Genomic DNA, 21,033 nt, shown 5'->3' on the forward strand with positions numbered 1-21,033 from the left:
CAGTTACCAAAGAATTAAGAAGCAAAGGTGTTCAATAACAAGGAAGCGAATGAAGGTGACAAGGAGTACGGGGGGACTCAAGCAGACAATACTGTAGAACGGGTAATTTTAGCGACTATTAATTTTAGCGTTTTCCCATTGTCAACTGGTTAGCAACGTTTTATTTTAGCGATTTGCAGCGATTTTACTCACGGGTCACCAGTGCACTACTAATGTCTCAACGGATTAGCGACTTGAAACTTTAGCGAAAAGGAGTCGATCGCTAAATTCGCTAGGGTTTTTACGTCGCTAAAATTACCCGTTCTACAGTATTAGATACAGTAATGGGGGGAGGTGGAGTCAGGTCCGAGATGGACAATGGGAGCTCTAAGTCTAATACAGACGGGCAAACATTTAGGAGAGAAATTTTCCAGAGGCTGGGTGGGAGGGGTATCTTCTTAGATCAAGTAGTGCCATGTAGAACAGTTGGTTTGTTTTCTACTAATAATGCCTAGTATTAGTAGTAATGGTACTGTCACGTGGCCTGGTAGACTACCATTAGTGGAAAGCACGTACATGTAGTACAGTCTGGTATAAATGCTCACATAACAGGATAGCAGGCCGGCTTTCAAGCACAGGAGCAGAAAGGCCGCTGAGAGACTCAGAGAGACAGACACTACAAAAAGTTGTAATTAGCTAACCAGGTGTGCACGGACATAAGTTCATAACGCCTATACTATACAGGCTATAGGCTGACCACGACGGCCCGGACATGTGAACAAAGACGAAGCAAGCATGAAGTACTGTAACTGTATGTTTGTTTGATGCTCCGGTTGACCGGACATTGGTGCAGGTCACTGAGCACTCAGATGAGGTGACCATGACTGAGCACGCTCACCGCGATCAGCTCATGACCGTGGCATAGTGACACGGTACCGGTAACGAGTGGAGCGAAACACGGCGATCGTGGCTGCATGAGGGATTCAATGTGCGGAAGGAAGGAAGTGCTGACTGTGCAAGGGAGCGTATGGAGCGGAACGACTTCATATCGCAGCGCTGCTAGTACTAGTAGCAAGAATACATTACACTAGTACTAGTAGCCGAAGAAAGAAACTGAATTACGGGATTGTGCCATTCCGACCGATTGTTCTGCTGCCGTCATGAGGCTTTGCAAGAACAGATGACATGCACATGAAGAGTATGATGTAGAGGTGGTGTTGTCTGTTACCTCGGTCTACACGCGTAACATCATGGCATTACTACAGTCAGCGTAGTACCAAACAAAATTATAAGACTCGGAGTTGGGAAACTAATACTTAGCTTTATCACTCTCTTAGTATTGACTGGCATAGATTTTTGCCATACCCAAGCAGTCAAATATTCCTGCATATTTCACTAATAGGGCTATATTGACTGCTTATATTATCAGTCTAATTATCAGTACAGTGTACTGATATCAAGACTTGGCGAGAGTAAAATGAACTCATAAAAATGAGAGATGAGATGAGATCACGGTCACCTTCAACTAACTCCCAGGCAGTTTTGACATGGTCAACCATCATGACTAGACTTGCATGACAGGTTAGTCATGGGCGTAAACTGAAGAATCTCATCGGCATCGCCTCGTCCAGAGCTTTGCCTTTGGCTTTTCACGAGCAGTGGCGAGCTACATTGTCATAATCATTGTGTTACGGTAGGCTGTAGCCCACAAACTGACGATGTGTAGCCTGTAGAGTGTAGTGTAGGGTCAAGGATAGCGCTACACCAAAGACTGCAGCACATCGTCGACGTCCGTGTTAGCCACGGTAGATCTACGCGGTCGGTAGTCTCGTGCATGCGCATGCTGTGGAGTGTGCGTGAACATGGTGAATGCATGGCGAAAGTGTAAAATAGCCAGCACTTTCGGGGATTTCCTGAACGCGTTCCAGCCCATCTGAATCCCAGTGAATCCCACCAAACCAAGCTGCACTTGCTAGCGAAGGCGAGAGCAGATCGAAGAACTCGGAGCTGAGCTGGCAGTGGTCTCACTCTCAGCTGCTGTTATCGACGATTTTGCGGTGACCGTCTTCTGGTCTTGGTCGTAACACAGGCACCCGTGGCTAGTGCCTTGGCTTGGGCGCGGCAGCTATGAAGGCATTTCGTGGCCAGGCGCTGTTACTGGCGTTCGTGCTGGTTCAGTGGACTTTGGTCGAGGGACAAGGATCTTTCTGTTCGTTCTTTGGAAATAAATCACCTTCTCCGCAACCCGGATTGCAGAACTGTACGTGGTATAGGGACAGTTCATGCTGTGTGAATGAGGAGATCAACTCACTATTTAATCAAGTACAAGTGCCAGCTAATTCCAACGGACATTGTCGCAATTACATCACCTACTTGATGTGTTACGTGTGCGATCCCAGGCAAAGTAACTTCTATGCACAGGAACGTCTGACTGTGTGTGAAGATTTCTGCAATGATCTACTGAGTGCATGCCAAGATGCTAGATTACAAGGAGTACGTTTGGGAACACGTTATGGCACTAATGGAAGTGCTTACTGCGCTGACCGCCGATTCCAAGTTTCCAACGTGAAAGAAAATTGCTTTACGCTAGAAGAAAGCAAGAGAACATTGGTTGCCAGCAGTTCATTGTTAAAACCAAGTATTCTGTTAGTCCTGCTGCTACCATTGATTTTGGTATTGAGTGGATCATTCAGTATGACTGGTAATGCCGGTCAGAGGATGACATCATTCCTGTTGGTAGCCGTGGTAGTGTTGGTGATCTGCAGTTCAAGTTCAGCTTTAGTCACTGACAACAACATCAAATCCATGGCAACGAGCATACAATCTTCTTTGATCAGCATTTCCAACGATGGCATCCAACGAGAACAGCTGCAGGAGCTCTACGATAACGCTACAAGTGAATCCAACGACCTGAACGTCACCTACATTCTCACTGAGATTGAACAGAAGCTGACGGCTCTCACGGCCGACTTGGACATGGCTAGCAAGGCTGTGAAGGATGCAGTCATTTCGGCCCGCACTCGTGCAAACAACCTACCGACCAAGTCGCCGGGCTTGGCCTCTCTGCCAACTTCTGTCTTTTTGGATGCTGATACTATGTTCACCAGTCCTGCACTGGAAGTTGAATATAACAGGTAAAGTGCAGTGGAAGTTGAATATAACAGGTAAAGTGCAGTGGAAGTTGAATATAACAGGTAAAGTGCACTGGAAGTTGAATATAACAGGTAAAGTGCACTGGAAGTTGAATATAACAGGTAAAGTGCAGTGGAAGTTGAATATAACAGGTAAAGTGCAGTGGAAGTTGAATATGATAACAGGTAAAGTGCAGTGGAAGTTGAATATAACAGGTAAAGTGCAGTGGAAGTTGAATATAACAGGTAAAGGGCAGTGGAAGTTGAAAGTGCAGTGGAAGTTGAATATAACAGGTAAAGTGCAGTGGAAGTTGAATATAACAGGTAAAGTGCAGTGGAAGTTGAATATAACAGGTAAAGTGCACTGGAAGTTGAATATAACAGGTAAAGTGCAGTGGAAGTTGAATATAACAGGTAAAGTGCACTGGAAGTTGAATATAACAGGTAAAGTGCAGTGGAAATTGAATATAACAGGTAAAGTGCAGTGCGTCTTATAAGGTTGTGTGATTTTGATGCATGTCACATGGTCATGAATAATTATGATCATTGCCGGCAACCTTACACACACTCTCTGCTCTCAGTCGCATGCGCAAGGGTTTCTTCTGATAAACATGACAAATTCTGAGCTTGCGCCGGGGGAAGTAGACAGGTCTAGCATAGCAGACGTACATGTACACCCACAGCACTGACTCAGGTAGAATTGCTCAACGCCTCTGTGTCTATGGAGTGAGTAAGCTCTGACGTTTAGGGCAGTACTGGAATGGTTTAAGAATATACCTATAGGTAGCGGTGATATCAGTACACGAGCATACACTTCAGTACATGATCCTTGCTGTGCTTGCCTCTTATCCCTGTTGTCCTGTAGCACTTTTCGCAAGTACGCCAGCTTCCAACAGAGCTCGGTCAAGATTCCCAGCTCTGTCAACCGTGATGCTGTTGATGTGTATGACACCGTGGAGTGGAGTGCGGGCATCGACCCAATGCTGAGACAGACAATGAAGTTCCGCAATGCCAGGTAGCAATTCCCACTCATGACTTGCCATTACCGAGACCCTACCAGTACAGTAATGTACAGTAACTAAGGACAAGCGTGCAGCTTGTGATGGAATTCAGTAGGGGCAGATTGTGCACTACTAGCCCCATTTCTATCCGATATGCTTTGTATGAATAATGGCGTACTTTGCATGGGAAGCCTAGAAAGTTCATAAAATATACCAATGCCATGGCATAGCTAAAAAAAATGGGCAACAGCGTTCTCTTTTTCTTTTGAGGAATCAGAATGCAGAGCCATTTGTATGCAGATGCCATGGACAATGGGGCACCGAAAGCATTGCCCAAAATCCATTGTCATGCCATTTCCGTTGTGTGTGTGTGGGGGGGGGGGGGGGGGCAAACAATACAGTTCCCAGTGGCTGACCCGGAATAAAATGCTTGTACAAGTAATGTGCTTTACATTGTACTAGCCTGACTACTGACACAGTGTGACATATTCACATACGTGTACATGTAGGGGTGGGGATCAGAGGACAGAGGACACTGCTTTCACCACCCACACCTGACAACCTCCCCCCCCCCCCCTCACACACACACACACATCCTGCGTACACCCCTAGTAAGCGTATATACACAGGCATCACGGTGGATGTTGTGAGGCAAGGGAAGTTAGACTTGTTGCTGGTTGCTGATGCACAGTAAGACACGGTAAGACACCGTAAGACACGGTAAGACTGCATTTAACAAGTAACTCACAGTATGCCTTTGTGCTGCTGATTGCTGTGCCCGGCATGGCACCTGTTCAGGTGGGCCTACTTTGGCGCAGAGACTGGTGTGTATCGCTCATTTCCTGCTGTGGAGTGGGAAAGTAACTTTGCCGGCTTCAGAACAGACTACGATCCCCGAGTTCGGCCATGGTACCTTGCAGCCACGTCAGGTCCCAAGGCTGTGGGTATCTTTCTGGACTGCAGTGCCTCGATGGATGACGACGGCAGGTATGTTGACTGCCCATTGGAAAAAAAACATGTATTATTGATCAATGCACAAAGCGCATGGTGTGAAAATGCATGTTTTACACTGCAACTGTCGTCTCTGTTTCTTGGCCTCTTGTGAGTGAGTGCTGTCATGCTGTGTTTGATGATGTGATCTGTTGGGCAGAATGGGAATTGCGAAGGCAGCTGCCAAGCAAATCATCAATTCCCTGACTAGGGATGACCAGGTGAATGTCATCTGTTCGCGTGGTAACTACATCAACTCTGGTGGTAACCGCCGTTCCTATGACCCAGTCGTACTGGGCTGCAACAAGAAAAAGTTTATGAGAGCCACTCCGTCAAACCGTGCTCAGCTAATTTCAAGCATTGATGCTCAGGAAGGTTATGGAAGTGGCGAGGAACATAAGTAAGACATGTATCTCGTCTTTCTGTTTCCAAGTGCAACGCAAGCAGTGTATGCCATACTACCGCATCATTACGTCATAGAAGAGTACAACAGGTACTGAGACAAACTAGGGTACCGTGATGTACTTTAATTTAAGATGCTACTAGTAATCAGTTTCAGATGATTTGTATGGAGAGGCATCGCGGGCATGGGTTTGCCACTCCATACACAAACGTGTATGATTACATCGCACCCGAATAACCCACCTGTGTGCACCTTGCAAGGTGAATGTATCCTTTACACCGCGCCACACCGGACATGACCAGCCATGAAGGTGCATGCGTGTGGGCGTGTATATGTAAGCACTGCGGTGGAAATGTTACCAACGGTAATTTCAGGGAAAACTGCTGCCATTTTTGAATTTGGTATGCCTCTGCCCCTGTAGTCTGTTCTAATTTGCACTCTCATTCTATTTCTTGCTATTCATATGCTATTGTTTTGTCATAGCACTGCCCTGAACACGCTGATAAGCCTCTTCCCGACAGCTACAGATGGCACTGGTGGCTGTGAGAAGATCCTCATCGTGCTCACAGATGGCAAGGACACGGACCCGCGAAACTACAAACACGTGTGCTATGACCGAAATCGTGGAACATACGGCTGTGTCTTGCTGCGCACGGAATTCAGTGAAATTTACAGCACGGTTTCCTTTGCTCACACTTCGGTTAGTTGAACACTACAGTCTCTGGTCCCTACGCTGCACTCACTGATAGAATGCTCCGAGATACACTCCATGGATGCATGTACTTGAGTACAGCCAACAAGCAAGGATACAGCTGTATAGTCCGTCATGCTTGGAGACACTGTGTATGACTTTCCTTAATCGGTTTGTAGGGAGAGGGCTGGAAATGAGAGTGTAGTGGGATGAGATTGAGAACTAGGGAGATGGTGAGATCCAGCTGGAGTGAGGAGACAGAAGGAAGAAGGGGGCAGGGAAGGAGGGAAAGAGAGAAAATAAGAGAGAGAGAGAGAGAGAGAGGGGGGGGGGGGGGAGAAGGGGGAGTGCGATGATTTAAAGTGTGCCATATCACAAAATGTGATGGTACGTCTTGGTGTTCTGTTCAAATAATGTACTTCAGAGTCGCAAGATCAAGGTGGTGGGTATCGAAGTGGGTGATGAAGGATCAACTCTACCAGGCAAGCTAGGCTGTGATAATGGTGGTGTGTACATTCAGCTGAGATCTAGCGATAACATCCGATCAATGATGAGCCCTTACTACAGTTACCTGGCCAGACTGGCTAACACGGACAATGATCAAATTAGTCCCACAGCACCCTATGTCGATGTGTCTGGCCTGGGAAGAATCATCACCCTCTCAAGAGCCATTTACGACCCACAAGATGCTCAGTAAGCATTGGCGGTATACATGTACTTTTACAATGTATGTATCACTGCATATCTGTGTGTATATCTGTATGTGTGACACAAGGTACCCTCCCACCAGCGGGTCACCTCCTCATTTTCGTTTGGTAGCCTCCTCCAACCAAGATTCACATGGCTTCGCCAGTTGTGTAGATTAGACAGTTATCTGGCGCTTGTCTTGATCTGTTTCACTCAGAATCAGATCCGCCGCGAGTATCGTTGCTCTAAAGAGAAAATCTGTGGGTGCATATCCAGTGCATTTGCAGATTTGCGTGTTTCTCATCTCTTGCGACTCGCGTATACATGGTACATGGTACATGGTGTGTGTGTGTGTGTGTGTGTGTGTGTGTGTGTGTGTGTGTGTGTGTGTGTGTGTGTGTGTGTGTGTGAGAGAGAGAGAGAGAGAGAGAGAGAGAGAGAGAGAGAGAGAGAGAGAGAGAGAGAGAGAGAGAGAGAGAGAAAGAGAGAGAGAGAGAGAGAGGCAGAGAGAGAGGCAGAGAGGGGCAGAGAGAGGCAGAGAGAGGCAGAGAGAGAGAGAGAGAGAGAGAGAGAGAGAGAGAGAGAGAGAGAGAGAGAGAGAGAGAGAAAGAGAGAGAGAGAGAGGCAGAGAGAGAGGCAGAGAGAGAGGCAGAGAGAGAGAGAGAGAGAGAGAGAGAGAGAGAGAGAGAGAGAGAGAGAGAGAGAGAGAGAGAGAGAGAGAGAGAGAGAGCAGAGAGAGGCAGAGAGAGAGAGAGAGAGAGAGAGAGAGAGAGAGAGAGAGAGAGAGAGAGAGAGAGAGAGAGAGAGAGAGAGAGAGAGAGAGAGAGAGAGAGAGAGAGAGAGAGAGAGAGAGAGAGAGAGAGAGAGAGAGAGAGAGAGAGAGTAAGTTACATTTATAAAGACAGGTAAGTCTAACAAATGAGGACTGAGACCTCTACAACAGGGTTTTTACGCCTGAAAGCAGGTGCATGATTTAACAAGCAGGTTGTCAGTCTAGATTTTATGCGCAGATGGAGAAAAAGCGCAGAATTTTTGTAATGAGATGAAAAGCAGAAATAATAAGAAATAATAAGAAAAGATGAAATGAAAGCCTGCTCACAACCCCGCCCAGCCTTGCGAACTGGGTATGGTGGATTAAGAACCCGGTTCAACGCTCGAGCAAGCGCTCTCCACTCAAGGTGTTCACAGCAACTGATAGGAACTCATATGGGGAAATTATAGAAAAGAAATAATAAGATAAAGAGAATAAATTTCAACGCACCTCAATAAACGGAGCCCCACATACAGTACCTCAGAAAAGTGGATCTTCCGACCAGTGTTTTTGTTGACGCCGCAACCAGATGATGTAGCTGCTTCGCAGAGACGTCTTACTGCACAAATTACAAATAAATTTTATTCTTCGATTAGAAAATCCAAGCGCTTTCAGAGCCCTCCGAAGAGAGTCCGGGATGAAACCACGCACACCTACCTCAACCGAAAAAGAAACGACCTGCCACCCGTTTGCTCGGCATTGATCGGCCAGATCCGCATACCGCCTGTCCTTCCGCGAGTTACTGACACTGAATCTGTCCTCAGCACAAACTGTCAACTCCATCCAGAATACAATCCTACGACTCGTAGAGTACAGAACTATATCTGGTCTTAGGGTGGTAAGTGCAACACAGCTAGGGAAAGAAATCTTTGCACTAACTGAGTCGACAAGAAGTTTCCAGTCTGAGGCCGCTGACAGGAGATCAGTCGTAACCAACTTTCGTCTGGGCTGAACGCGAACTGGCTTCTCTCCCGCCTTGCAAAACGAGATGAAGTCAAGCTCATTTGAATTTTCGGTTTGTACGGTGTTTGCAGCAGTGCGGATTCGAATCTCCTCACGCATGTTCCTGACGATGACCCCGAGTACGTTGTCGTGCCTCCAGGTGTAACGTCCCTGGTCCAGCGCTACGCGACAAGCGCCAAGCACGTGGCGCGTAGTACAGGCCCAGGTACGGCACAAACTACAGTACGGATCCACTACGGTGTTTCCCCAACGGCGTAGGTTCGTCGGAGAAGGTAGCACGTCGAGGGTTGATGCGAGAAGAAATTTCAAATCCTTACCAGTACCACCGTACAAAAGGGATTTCCACGAGAGGTCCTGCCACATCACCGATGTCCACTCCAACCACTTGCCTTGCACCTGAAGAGTCTTCAGCCTCAAAATCTGCTCCTGCGCGTTGATCTCCTCAAATGTTTGAAGGAGATCCTTCCTCGGGGGTTTGGAATGCTGCTTCGGAGCACGAGCACCCAACCCTGCACGATGACTTGAAGATGACGGTGGACGGAGAGTCCCTGAACCTACTGATGCCTCTGCACACTCCAGCTCTATTGTCGCCGCATATCGCTTTGTCAGCTTCGCATCCTTACTCCGACGCAGAGTGTACAGCGCCCTCATGCGCGCGTCCCCACTCGATCGAAGAATGTGCCATTTGATGGACTGGCACTTTTTCCACACCGTAGGAAGGTAGTGGAGGCGTAAGCCAAAGCGTTTGCGACTGCCAATAAAAAGAATGGCAGAGTTTGCGCATCGAGGTAGGCCTGACCATTTCTTCAGAAATGGTAAACACATAAAGTGCAGTTCACGTACAAAACCTTGTGTGAGTTCAAGAACCTGGAAAGACCAAGAAAGCTTGGGCACTACAAGATGGTGGTAAAGCCATAGCTTGTGGTGGTCTTGAAGCCAAGAGCCATCTACTTTTTGCATGAGAGATGCAGTGACAGAGCAATCAGCATGCAGCCTTCGCCCCAGGAACTTGAACTCTGCAGTGTCAATGAAAGCGATCTTCCTCCCTGACATTGTCAGGCAGGGATCGTAAGGTTTGTACCGGCCATCTACAAGCTTTGCTGCACTGCTTTTGCATTTGTGCGGCGCCGCCTGCATACATTGGGTCCACGAGAGAAAGTCCTCCGTGACCGCAATGAGTTTTTGACAACCTGCACTAGATTTGCTATAGAGGCCTAAGTCATCAGCAAAAGCTGTTTGGGACACTTGCAAAGGGGCAGATTTAAAATCATAGGAGAGGCAACTTAATTCAGGGGCTGCAAGTGAGTCCAGCAGAAGCTGGAAACAAATATTGAAAAGGACCGGGGACAAGGGGCACCCCTGGAAAACACCAATGTTGTAATTAAAGGTGGGTGTGTGTGGTTGTACGACGAAAGCGCAAAGACTGTCGTAGTAGGAAAAAATTAATTTCCTGAATTGCAAAGGAAGGCTGTAGTGGGTTAGAGCATACTGTATCAGATTGTGGCGCACTGAACCAAATGCGAGAGAGAAAGAGAGAGAGAGAGAGAGAGAGAGAGAGAGAGAGAGAGAGAGAGAGAGAGAGAGAGAGAGAGAGAGAGAGAGAGAGAGAGAGAGAGAGAGAGAGAGAGAGAGAGAGAGAGAGAGAGAGAGAGAGAGAGAGAGAGAGAGAGAGAGAGAGAGAGAGAGAGAGAGAGAGAGAGAGAGAGAGAGAGAGAGAGAGAGAGAGAGAGAGAGAGAGAGAGAGAGAGAGAGAGAGAGAGAGACACACACACAGACAGACAGACACACAGACACACAGACAGACAGAGGCAGAGAGAGTGAGAGTGAGACAGACAGACAGACAGACTGAGAGACAGACAGACATGCAGACAGACAGATAGACTGAGAGAGAAAAAAGAGCATTTGCCTATTCATTGTTGCTGACATGTCATGATTGTCGACTGCTGTTGCTGCTGTGTCATAATCATATGTCTCCCCTGTGACCACACAGGACTCTGCTTGGCGTAGTGGGAGTGGATGCAGTGCTGGATGATCTTGAGAATACACTACTGGATGACCAGTTTGGCCTGTCCTATGCATTCCTCATTGACACAGAGGGAAGAGCTATCGTTCATCCACGCCTGAAGCCAAGTTCAGAGGTATGTGTCTACCTTGCAGGCATGTGGCATAGCCACTAGAACTCGTCCAGCCAATTAAGTAGCATGTTGTTCTTGACAACCGACTCACTAACGCGATGTTATTGACAACCGAGTCACTAGCGAGTTGTTATTGACAACCGAGTCATAAATTTGCGCCATCAAGTACAGTCAAATCTCGTTAGGACGAACTTCAAGGGACTGAACAAGTTTGTTTGTCTTATCCGGAGTTCCTCTTATCCAGATCTGCCCAAAAAAATGGTATGCCTATCATAAGGATTGTATTTATGTGAAGGTGCATGTTGTGGCACATGTGAAGCATTTTATTCATAGCATAAGCCAGCAACAGGTAAGTACCGTGTGCAATGAATTCATGACAGCATGTCCTCCGCCTTGTACCATGCTGTCAATTCGTTTTGCCCCTACAAGAGGCCTCGACCATCGGAAAAAAAACTACAGCTAGTGCACGCATGTCACCTGAACGTTCGTACTCCGTGCTGATTTTGTTCAAATCACGCTTGAATTAGTTCGTCTTCACGAAAGTTCGCTTAGCAGAATTCGTCGTAAACGAATAATCTTGACGTGATTATGATATCTGGCCAACCATAGGATTCAGTGGCCCTAGTTCGTACGAATGGAAAGTTTGCCTTATCAGTGTTCGTCCTAAGGGGCCATCCGTAAATATCGATAGTTTTTTCAATCCGTGAATTTTACAAAGAAACCAGGACCCACCACCCACCCCCCTACTTTTTACGGAATAAAGTATTGATGACACATGTACTGTACCTACATAAATGCAAGCTGCAATTCTTCGATGTGGAGTTCAAATAAGAGCTGGACTTGACCCGGCTTAATCAGGTATTGTGATACTTCGAATAATTGTGCAATAATTATACTTGTGAATAATATCTGACAAACTTCCCTCTTTCTTTTGCTTCAAGAGTTTCGATCTCCACTACATTTTTTGGAGACAACAATCTACGTGTACGTGTGGTTCGACGCACGCAGACCCACGCACACGCAGTACTGGGCGCCAGGTCCGCGTGTCATCGATATTTTATTTACTTTGAATTTCGGCTGCACCCACCACCCAGGTACGAAAATTTCACGGATTGTAAAATATATCGACATTTACGGACGGCCCCTAACGAGGTTTGACTGTATATAAGTGTCCGCTTCTTCAGTACCGGCCGAGAATAGCACTAGGGTTGGTTGGAACTTGCCTGAAAGTAGTCCAGGTGAGTCGAAGTATCCTGCCCGACCAGCTGTACCAGCTGCAGTTACCTGTACCTCTCTGCAGTGCAAGCATGTGAACAAGACTTGGTGTCACATACCGTGGGCAAATACTAGGAAGTACTTTCTAGTACTCCTTGCCACCGTCGTGATAACTACCTTACATGTACTGTGAAAATTATCATACTGTCGGTGTCCTGGGTTTTGAGTTTTTATCTTGAGCGAACTGTTATCATCATGGCCGTTCCGTACAACACAGCCGCAGCGTGCTGTGTGTGTCAAACATTGTGTTACCCATACTTCAAGTAGTATAATTATAGCTACCAGAGAGTACTGTTTTTTGAGTAGTCCTTGATAACAACTAGAGGCATATTAGCCGGCAATGTGTTCGGGGTAGTGTCACGGACACTGTCAGTTACACGCGGGTCTGAACGGCCGGGTTGTTCAACATCTTGGGCAGAAAATGAATAATAGTAATAGCATTGGTAAAGGCGAGTGCTTAGAAAAACATTGGTAAACTACAAACAGCTGAGCATTGCCTTGTTCTATTTCTGGTGTTTGTCGGTTCATTCAGCTTGTTGATGATCCTGTTTATCCACGAATCTCAAGCTTGGAAGTTCATGACGGTCTACCAGTAGAGTTTGACCAAACCAACGGAATATTAGCGGTAAGCTAATGATGTGTGGGCAATGTCCCCAGTGTTAGTGCGTAGCTTCAGCCCAGTAGTAGCAGGGCTGCTGCTTCCCGGGAGAGAAATCTACTTCAAAGGAAATGTATAATTATAAGCTACGGTGTGGTCATCCCAGCAGCGACTGTTCAACATTTTCTTCAGATTTCAACGTTTTAAGTACATATCCGACAGTAGGAGTACATGAAACGGAGTGTTAAACTCCGGGAGAGTCCACGGCAACGTTTTTTTGTTTGTTTAGGCCATGATGACTCATCTTTCTTGCATCTCACACCGGTTCACATGGTCATTTTACCGGCCAACTGGACCACCAAGATAATAGAAACTTCTGCTGCTGCTTGTCAGACGAAAGGTGAAAACACACGGGGAATCTCCCCTGATCACCTTAGTGATACTGTGATTTAGCACTGAGCCTACGGCATGACGGGTTGTCTATTATTCATGATAACCTATTGGCTAAACAAAAGCTTCGCTTTGATTGGGTTTATGGCGCATAGATACGGAGCTGCACACTCTGGTTTATGTACTTGTAGTCTTTCAGTGACAGTGGTAGTAACTTTCTGACAGTGCGGGTAGTAACTTTCTGACAGTGGTAGTAACTTTCTGACAGTGGTAGTAACTTTCTGACAGTGGTAGTAACTTTCTGACTGTGCGGGTAGTAACTGTTGTAGCGGAAATGAGCCAGTGGAGCGTTGTAACCATGATTCTACACTCTTGTACAGGACTTGATGGCCCAGAAAACTGGTCAACGGACAGTAACAGGCCCTCGCGCACAACAGCTCGGCGGGTTGGAAGATGGCGTCAAGTGGATCAACAATGTCCGTTTCACGTACCATTTCTCTTCTGTCCGGTCGACCGACTATGCGTTTGCTTTTGTCTTGACTGAGGCGGATGCAAGCCAGGTGATGCTTAGTAACACCATGTATACGCCGGGACAAGCCCACAATTACTACCATGAGATCAGTAAGTATGACAGCGCCACTCGAACCACCATTGGCTACACGACCAATAGCAACAACTACAATAACCTGGCGGTCGCACTGAAAGCGTCAACGTTCAAATTGGCAGGACAAGCCTTCTGCGATCCAACTCAGTATCTGTTGTCGGATGAGCCTAACTCAACTCTTGTTGATAGCTACTACAACAGTGGTGCCATGCTGGCTGCCTGTGATGCTGGTGGAATATTCCAACCAGAGACCAGGTACAGTGCACATGTTTGGGACTAGCATTTCCAGCATGATTGTTCAATTACTGTGTGTACTAGTGGATTGTTATTTTACGACTCCCTGGTTACTGCACTGCACCAGTCTGATCTCAGAGGACACATAGATGTGCCTCAACACACTACCCCTGCCGTCGATGTGTGCACACATGGAAGACAATACCGCTCAGGACTAGGTTGCTACTCGGAGAGAGTCGTTGCCACTCTGCGGCTTTGCCTTCCAGGTGTGTGAGAGCATTGAGCCTGGCGCACCAAGTATAGGAAGTTCACTCGAAAAATCAAATTTGTGAGTTTTGCAAAAAAACGCTAGTTTTTCCAAACCGGGAAGATGTGAGAAACAACCTGTGAAAATTTGAACCCAATATGCCAAGGCTATCTAAAGTTATAGTTACTTATGTATGTGGACGGTGTGGTTTCCGTCCACTGAGCACTGCACTATCTCGTACGTACATGCAGGTGCGAACTGAAGTGCATGGCGATACAGGATGTGCGCATGCATGCCGTGCACGCCTACTTGCACAACTCACACATTTTCACCGTCGCTTCTACAGTGTGCGCACAGTTCACTCGATTTCTTCGTCCACCGCCAGGAAATCGCTGTTGGCTGGTTTCTGCAATCATTTTCCTTCTACCACAATAAAGCGAGAGCCTAAATGTTCTAGAATCCTCTTGTTTTTGTAACATGGGAAATCGTGGGCACAAGTTATGCGATCGAGTCCACCAACTAAACCAGATTTTGAACAGTCAGACGTGCACAATCTAGCACAAAACTGACCTCTTGTTTTAGACTAATTCGAGGCCGCTGAACACGAAAATTGGGTGTTCCTCCCGGGGCCCGGGTGTGCATCTAGTCGAGATCAGTACTTCGCTATGCCTCTGCGCAAAGCGCGGCAGTCATTTTTGTTCAAGCAAGGCATGTGTGACATCAATGGAAAGGTAATGACCTCAGCTACCTAAAAATAGCATCGACGAGGGAGTACTGGCCACGGGATCAGATATAAGCGGGCTCGAAGTCAGGCCGAAGAGCTGTCAACCGGGCCCCATTTAAAATGTACAGGTGAGTTGTGACTGCATCTTGGGCCTGACCCGGACCAGAACTGAACTCCCTACCAAGTACTAATCCAGCAGCTGTTGCTACTTTCTTACTCATGCTGTATTTGTACATGTACCAACATCTGCTTCAGGTCCACTGTTTGGGTAACCCAGCCAGTCGAAGCAGCTTGGAGGGCCCGTTCAGCAGCCGTATCTGATGAGATTATTTGGACTTACTTTGGCTCTGCTAATGGAGTATGGAGGAGTTTCCCAGGATCTAGGTCTACACGCAACTATGACCCCACCAGGTAAGCGTGTACCTGTTGATAGTTTAGCTGTACTGCTATCACCACAGCACATGAGTCCAACGTCAAAGGAAACACGAAGTCCAAAGGATGAACAACCTAAGTACAACATTAATGTAGGAACTTAGACCGTGACAAGGACGGCACAAGTGCATGTACATTGACCTGCGCGGTGGAAAAAGAGAGAAAAGAAAGAGCTTTCTCGATTGACCTTTTGTGGACATTTTTGTTGTTGTCGTCGTCATTATCGTCGTCATTGTTGTTGTTCTTCTTCTTCTCCTTGTTCATTCTTGCAGGCGTCCCTGGTACCACCGTGCATTGGCAAACCCACCATCTCAGTACGCCACTTCATCTGTGTATTTGGATGCCGGTGGTATTGGCAAAGTGGTGACAGTAGCTCAGACCGTATTCCAGACCCGCTCTGTTCCCTCAGGTACTGGCTTGTGTACTGCAGCTACTGGAAGAGCTGGCAACTGTGCGTGCTCAAGTCATGCTCAATGCCAGTCTTTGTACTGCTATGGTACACCAAGCATGTGTGCCAATCCAACGGTAGGTGGTGCTGTGTCCCTGGACCATTGATAATATGTGAGCAAAGACATATTTGATCATAGCCTACATAGGATGCTGTCTATCACTGCATGTACATGTACAGACAGACAGACAGACAGACACAAACACAAACACACACACACACACACACACACACACACACACACACACACACACTGTACTGTATTGACAGCTACCCTAACGGGTCATGCCGCCCTCCACCCAAGCATGGGTATGATGAGGGGCAGTGGCAAAAAAAACAAAAAAAAACAGCAAGCAGAGAGAGATAGCAGGAGAAAGACAGCGATAGTAGTACATCTGGTGTGCGACGTCCTAGTATTATAAAAGAGAGATGACAAGAGATACGCATAAAAAGGAAACAATAATTATTTGAACCTGTATTATTGCAGTTCCAAAATAATCAACCAGGTGATGGAGTGTGAGCACCCGAAGTCCCACCTGGACTCCACTGGAAGAACATTCCACGCAGGGATATCAGCGATAGGCCAAGCGTTGAAAAACAGCCATGAGGACACATCGTCTAGAAGTCCACCGCGCTCGAACTGAAATTGCAGGATCAAACAATTTCCCACTCGTCGTCAGGCAGCGTAACTCTTCTCCCCGCATCACCATCCATCTCCAGCAACCGTCGCCACTCACAGCTCATGCCTCTGCCACCACTGTACTCCGAGCTTCGCAGTTTGAAACCATTCGGGGGTCAGCTACACCACCGCGAATGGAGAGACGAGGACGACAACGGTCGTGACAGAAAAGACACTGCCCTGGCGACCGCGTCGCGGAACCCTTGCCCCCCCCCCCCCCACACACACACTACAACTTATCAAAACCTAATACAAAACTGTTCTGGCACATGTAGTATCAAGAGTCCAGGTGTTGATATCACAGCTGCTGCTGCTGCTGTTTTTGGTTTGTGCAGATTGCTGGTGTGGGTGCAATTGATTTCCGCTACAACATGTTTGCTGGAACCATCGAATCTGCATTGGCTATACCTGGTATCGTTACGGCTGATCGATGTAGTCAAGCCGGTGTCAGGTTGGTGCAGAACTTCAAGTCCAAAGTGTATATACGTACACGCATAGATAGAGCTTTCACTCAGTTTTCTTTACCGTCAGTGGCCAAAATAAATGAGCAATAGAATCGAGGAACTACCGGTACGTGTGTGTAGTTGTGGTTTGAAGCAGTCGCCTTGCATTATATCCATGCATGTACTTGAAGTAGGAAGCATGATGGGGTGCATTACGTGTGTTTATGTATGTATGTATGTATGTATGTATGTATGTTCGCTGTACAGTTGTATGCTGGTGAATGATGCAGCTGAGGTGGTGTACCACGCCAGCTTTGCGTCGGTACCTGACGGCGATCCACGTAACTACCAAGGTGTACCACTCGGTTACTTGAACGGGGCTGTCATGCTGGATCTGGTGGATCGAGGGGTCTTTGACCGCTTCACCTTCAGGAACTTGCAGGGCACCTGTCAAATTTCACCATATGCACCTCGAGTACGTCATTGGCTTTCTTTAATACGTTCAAGATCTTTCTCTACAAGTCCAGTTCTTTAGCATTCTGTATTGACACAGCATTACTAATGATACCCAAGAGGCAATAGAGAGGTTCCGCACTACGTAAAGTTGAGCAGCTTTACGTTAGTGGGTGGGAAAAACCCGTGAATTCGCGAGTTTGCACGCCACTTACGGAAAGTTGTCTACGTAGACTAAGCGTACGTAGATAGAGCTCTGATAACGACTGGTTACGTAGCTGGTCCGTAAGTGGTTTGGGGTACACATTTATGACTCTCTCCCCAGGTCGATCCGGTCGTACACTGCCGCGTTCGGAGTTGCCAAGGGCAGCTACGTGATTTGAAAACTTCGTATGGCGGAACACAGATCCGCATGCAGTTTACATAAGACTTTCCGTAGATCGACTACGTTTTTTACTAACGTAATTACGCTATGCGGAACCTCTCTAATAATGGGATGAGCACCATGTTGGTGAGAATGTGAATCATATCAGGAAGATGAAGTTGCGAGATCATTGTAAGATCGTTAGCGTCATCGCCCACATGTACTTTACTACAGCAGTTTTCTTAGCTTTGGTGTCTGAAAAATACCATCAGAGAGTGCTGTGACTGATCGTGTGTGTCTCTCCATCTCTTTTTGTCTTTGTCCCGGCGAAACTCTGCAGGCCACTGATCGCGGCCTCATCCTATCGGCAGAACAGGAAGACAACTACTACGTCAACCGCGGACCTATTCCCCGCTTCCAGAATAACTATGGTTGCCCACTTAATCAGGTATCATCAAGAGTCCATAATCCCCCAGAGTGCGTAACTTCACTGATCAGATCTGGGACAGCGAAATCCGTGTTGCGCGTCATAGTGTGACATCATGAGCAGGGGAAGTGTTTCCGTGGTGGACTGCGTCGCCGGAATGACGCAAGTCCGACCCAAAAAATGATGTACATCACGGATTACGCCGTCCCACAACCCCATCCCAGTTGTGCACTCTGGGGGATTATGGACTGTTGGTATTATCTACTGCCCAGCGAATACCAGTTGATGCAAGAGTGCTGCGGTGTGTATGTCTCGATGCCGCAATTCAACATTATCAATACAAACGTTATAATAGAAGTAGCGACTTTGGTAATACTGTATTAGTAGACTTTGGTAATACTGTATTAGTAGAACAACCAACTTCGTTATCATTGTAACTTGTACCGGTAAGAACTCTGTTTCATGATAAAAGTGACATTGCCCTCTCTCGGTTTCTTGCCTGTGACCACAGATTCAGTATCAACGCAACTTGACGAAGGTTGACTTCACTAATAGCGTGACCACACCCTTCCAGGGCCCATGTATTTATGGAGACTATCGTATCTTCCCTGTTGGGGACACCAACCTTCTTCTACTTGTCATTCAGACCACAACCAACAACACAGGCAACTTCTTTAACTTCAACTGTCACATCTTCAACAAGTAAGTTATGGTAGTTGTCAGTGATGCTCCTCTGTTCAAACACAATTGCTTTGTTGCAATAAACTAGCCTGTGGGGTCATGAGAGAAGACATCAGAGCTGTCTAACTCCAGGTTATAATGTAGCAAATGCACACTATGCTACCAGGTATGACAAGCTAAATCCTTCAGTATGGACTTAGGCACGCAGTACGAGAATGTGCCCAGTTCATGGCACCCATGGTCTGCTGTGCTATGCAGCGAACTACCATTACATCTACAGGGAAAACCCCTATCCGGGCACCTTTCTGACCTCTCTCGAATCACAAATATCGGCTTTTCAGTGAAAAGGCCCCAGAAACTATTGAATGGCGTAAAACATGTCTACTTGCATGCAATAAGTTGTGTACAATACATGCATGTTCTGAGTTCCGGGCAGTGCGCAGTCTCAACCTGCCTGGAAAAGGGAAGTTCTACTGTATTCGCTGCTGCTCATGTCTTGTCGTATCGAGTATAGAAGGCAAAGGGAGTGAACTTGAGATTAACAGCCATTTAATAGCTGAGTTACATAAGAATAGTTTTTCACCATCAATGGTGCTTCCCCAGGCCACTGTCCTGCTTCTGGTGTGTGCAGTGATCATGCGTTTGTAATCACTTTAAAACACTCAGCACACTGCAATGTATGTGTTCAAATGTCCATCCAAACGTCTGTCTCACTACCGTATTATCTCTAATATAAGCACGGTCCTTTATTTTTTCAATGTACCTTCGCCCCGTGCTATTAATGGAAACGTTCCTTTATTGGATTTATTGGATTTATTGGAGACTGTTCCATGTCTACAAGAGTACATGAAAAGCAGAGTGTGCAGCTCGGATGGGTTGCTGTCACGGCGAAATTCCGTGATTACATTATTTTAGTGATGTAGTGCGTACAAGCAGGATTCAAGCAGGTCTCTTTCTGCACAACTGCAGCTCAGTTGTACGCACTACGCCATTTCCCGCCTCAGATCTGTGCCAAATATGATGTAATCACGGAATTCCGCCGTGACAGACACCCATAGTAGAAAAAGCTCCAAGCTGCACACTCTGGTTTTCATGTACTCTTGATTATTATTTCAACCTCATTTCAGAGGCATGTTGCCATGCCAAATTCATGCCAGACACACACATTTCAGGGTACTGCATTTTAGAGATAATACGGTACATGCATTTTACCAGGTACCGATAGACAGTGTGCTTATAATGGAGACTGAGCACTTTATTTTTTGAATGCCACCCCAAGGTGTTCTATTATTGGAGACGTGCTATTATTGGAGACTGTGCTTATAATAGAGATTACACGGTATCAATGTATCTACCATATCTCAGCTAACAAGTTAGCCCTAACTCATTACTGACATACACTACTTCTGCATTGATATCTGTATGGTTGTTTGACTTGTCCTGTACCACACAGTGTGGCAAGGTCTGGTGGATTTGAGTCCAAGGAGACAGGATGTGCCACTAACTTTGATGATACTGAAGTCAGGGCAACTTGTCCCACCGCCGTCAACTATGAGCCATTTTGCAATTACAACTCTGCATCTCTGCTGGCATGCTCCTCATTGCTTGTTGCTCTCTTGGCAACTATTTCTTGCCTGCTTTGAACAGATGCGTAAACTTGTAGCAGCAAAACGGTAGACGTTAATTCATGTTGCTAGATGTCACATACAAGCTGCTTTGCCTCGTGCGAATATTTTCTTGATTATTTGTAGCTGTCACCGGGTGTGACTACTAGTATTCTTGTGTTTCTTCATTTATCGTATGTGCTTCACATACATTGCTTTTTTTCTTCTTCTTTTTTTTAAAACATTTCCTCTTTCTTTACCTAAAGGATTGATAAAGTGAGAATTTATTTTCAACTGCGGGTTCCCTTCTTTCCTTTGTTGCCCGCAAAGTCTAGATTTTTCTTTTATTAATTTTGTTGCCTGCAATGTCTAGATTTTTCTTGTGTTCTCTTGGCGGCTGGCCTGCGTCGAGAGCGTTTCACGGCCTTGCCTTCATTTCAGATAGTAGAAACCTTGTTGGTGTAGGGTTGCTAGTGTTTGTAAAGCTAAGGATAGAGATCTGATCATAACTATCTCTTTCCGACTATATTCTCAATTATGCAGTCTTTGTGATCGGTCCCGAATAAGCACAGAGGCAAGAAAGTTCAAGGACTGTAATAGTGTCTTGATGACATCAATTATACTATAGTTGCCTTGATG

The 21,033-nt window shown here is 46.5% G+C and overlaps 2 protein-coding genes across 3 annotated transcripts; one reads left to right on the forward strand and one right to left on the reverse strand.

Annotated features, from left to right (window-relative positions):
• The first annotated feature begins 1,882 nt into the window (after positions 1-1,882).
• LOC135806544 (VWFA and cache domain-containing protein 1-like) lies at positions 1,883-21,016 on the forward strand. Of its 2 annotated transcripts, none has more exons than XM_065320742.1 (16): positions 1,883-3,113; positions 3,976-4,125; positions 4,910-5,098; positions 5,262-5,501; positions 5,988-6,204; positions 6,620-6,888; positions 10,647-10,794; positions 12,599-12,691; positions 13,435-13,913; positions 15,119-15,274; positions 15,568-15,820; positions 16,758-16,873; positions 17,133-17,340; positions 18,023-18,130; positions 18,621-18,811; positions 20,244-21,016. In XM_065320742.1, exons 1-16 carry the CDS (start codon positions 2,107-2,109, stop codon positions 20,431-20,433), a joined length of 4,014 nt encoding a protein of 1,337 aa, XP_065176814.1. In that variant the 5' UTR covers positions 1,883-2,106; the 3' UTR covers positions 20,434-21,016. The 2 variants fall into 2 exon arrangements, with proteins under 2 accessions (XP_065176814.1, XP_065176815.1); XM_065320743.1 differs by lacking the exon at positions 1,883-3,113 and adding an exon at positions 3,527-3,554.
• LOC135806545 (uncharacterized) lies at positions 7,523-9,617 on the reverse strand. Its single transcript, XM_065320744.1, has 2 exons — positions 8,351-9,617; positions 7,523-8,252 (listed from the first exon to the last, which is right to left on the reverse strand). The coding sequence occupies exons 1-2, from the start codon at positions 9,614-9,616 to the stop codon at positions 8,250-8,252; spliced, it is 1,269 nt and encodes a 422-aa protein (XP_065176816.1). The 5' UTR covers position 9,617; the 3' UTR covers positions 7,523-8,249.
• Positions 21,017-21,033: the final 17 nt, after the last annotated feature.

The sequence above is a fragment of the Sycon ciliatum genome, chromosome 1 (assembly GCF_964019385.1).
Source record: "Sycon ciliatum chromosome 1, ocSycCili1.1, whole genome shotgun sequence".
In the NCBI taxonomy this organism is placed as follows: Eukaryota; Metazoa; Porifera; class Calcarea; order Leucosolenida; family Sycettidae; genus Sycon; species Sycon ciliatum.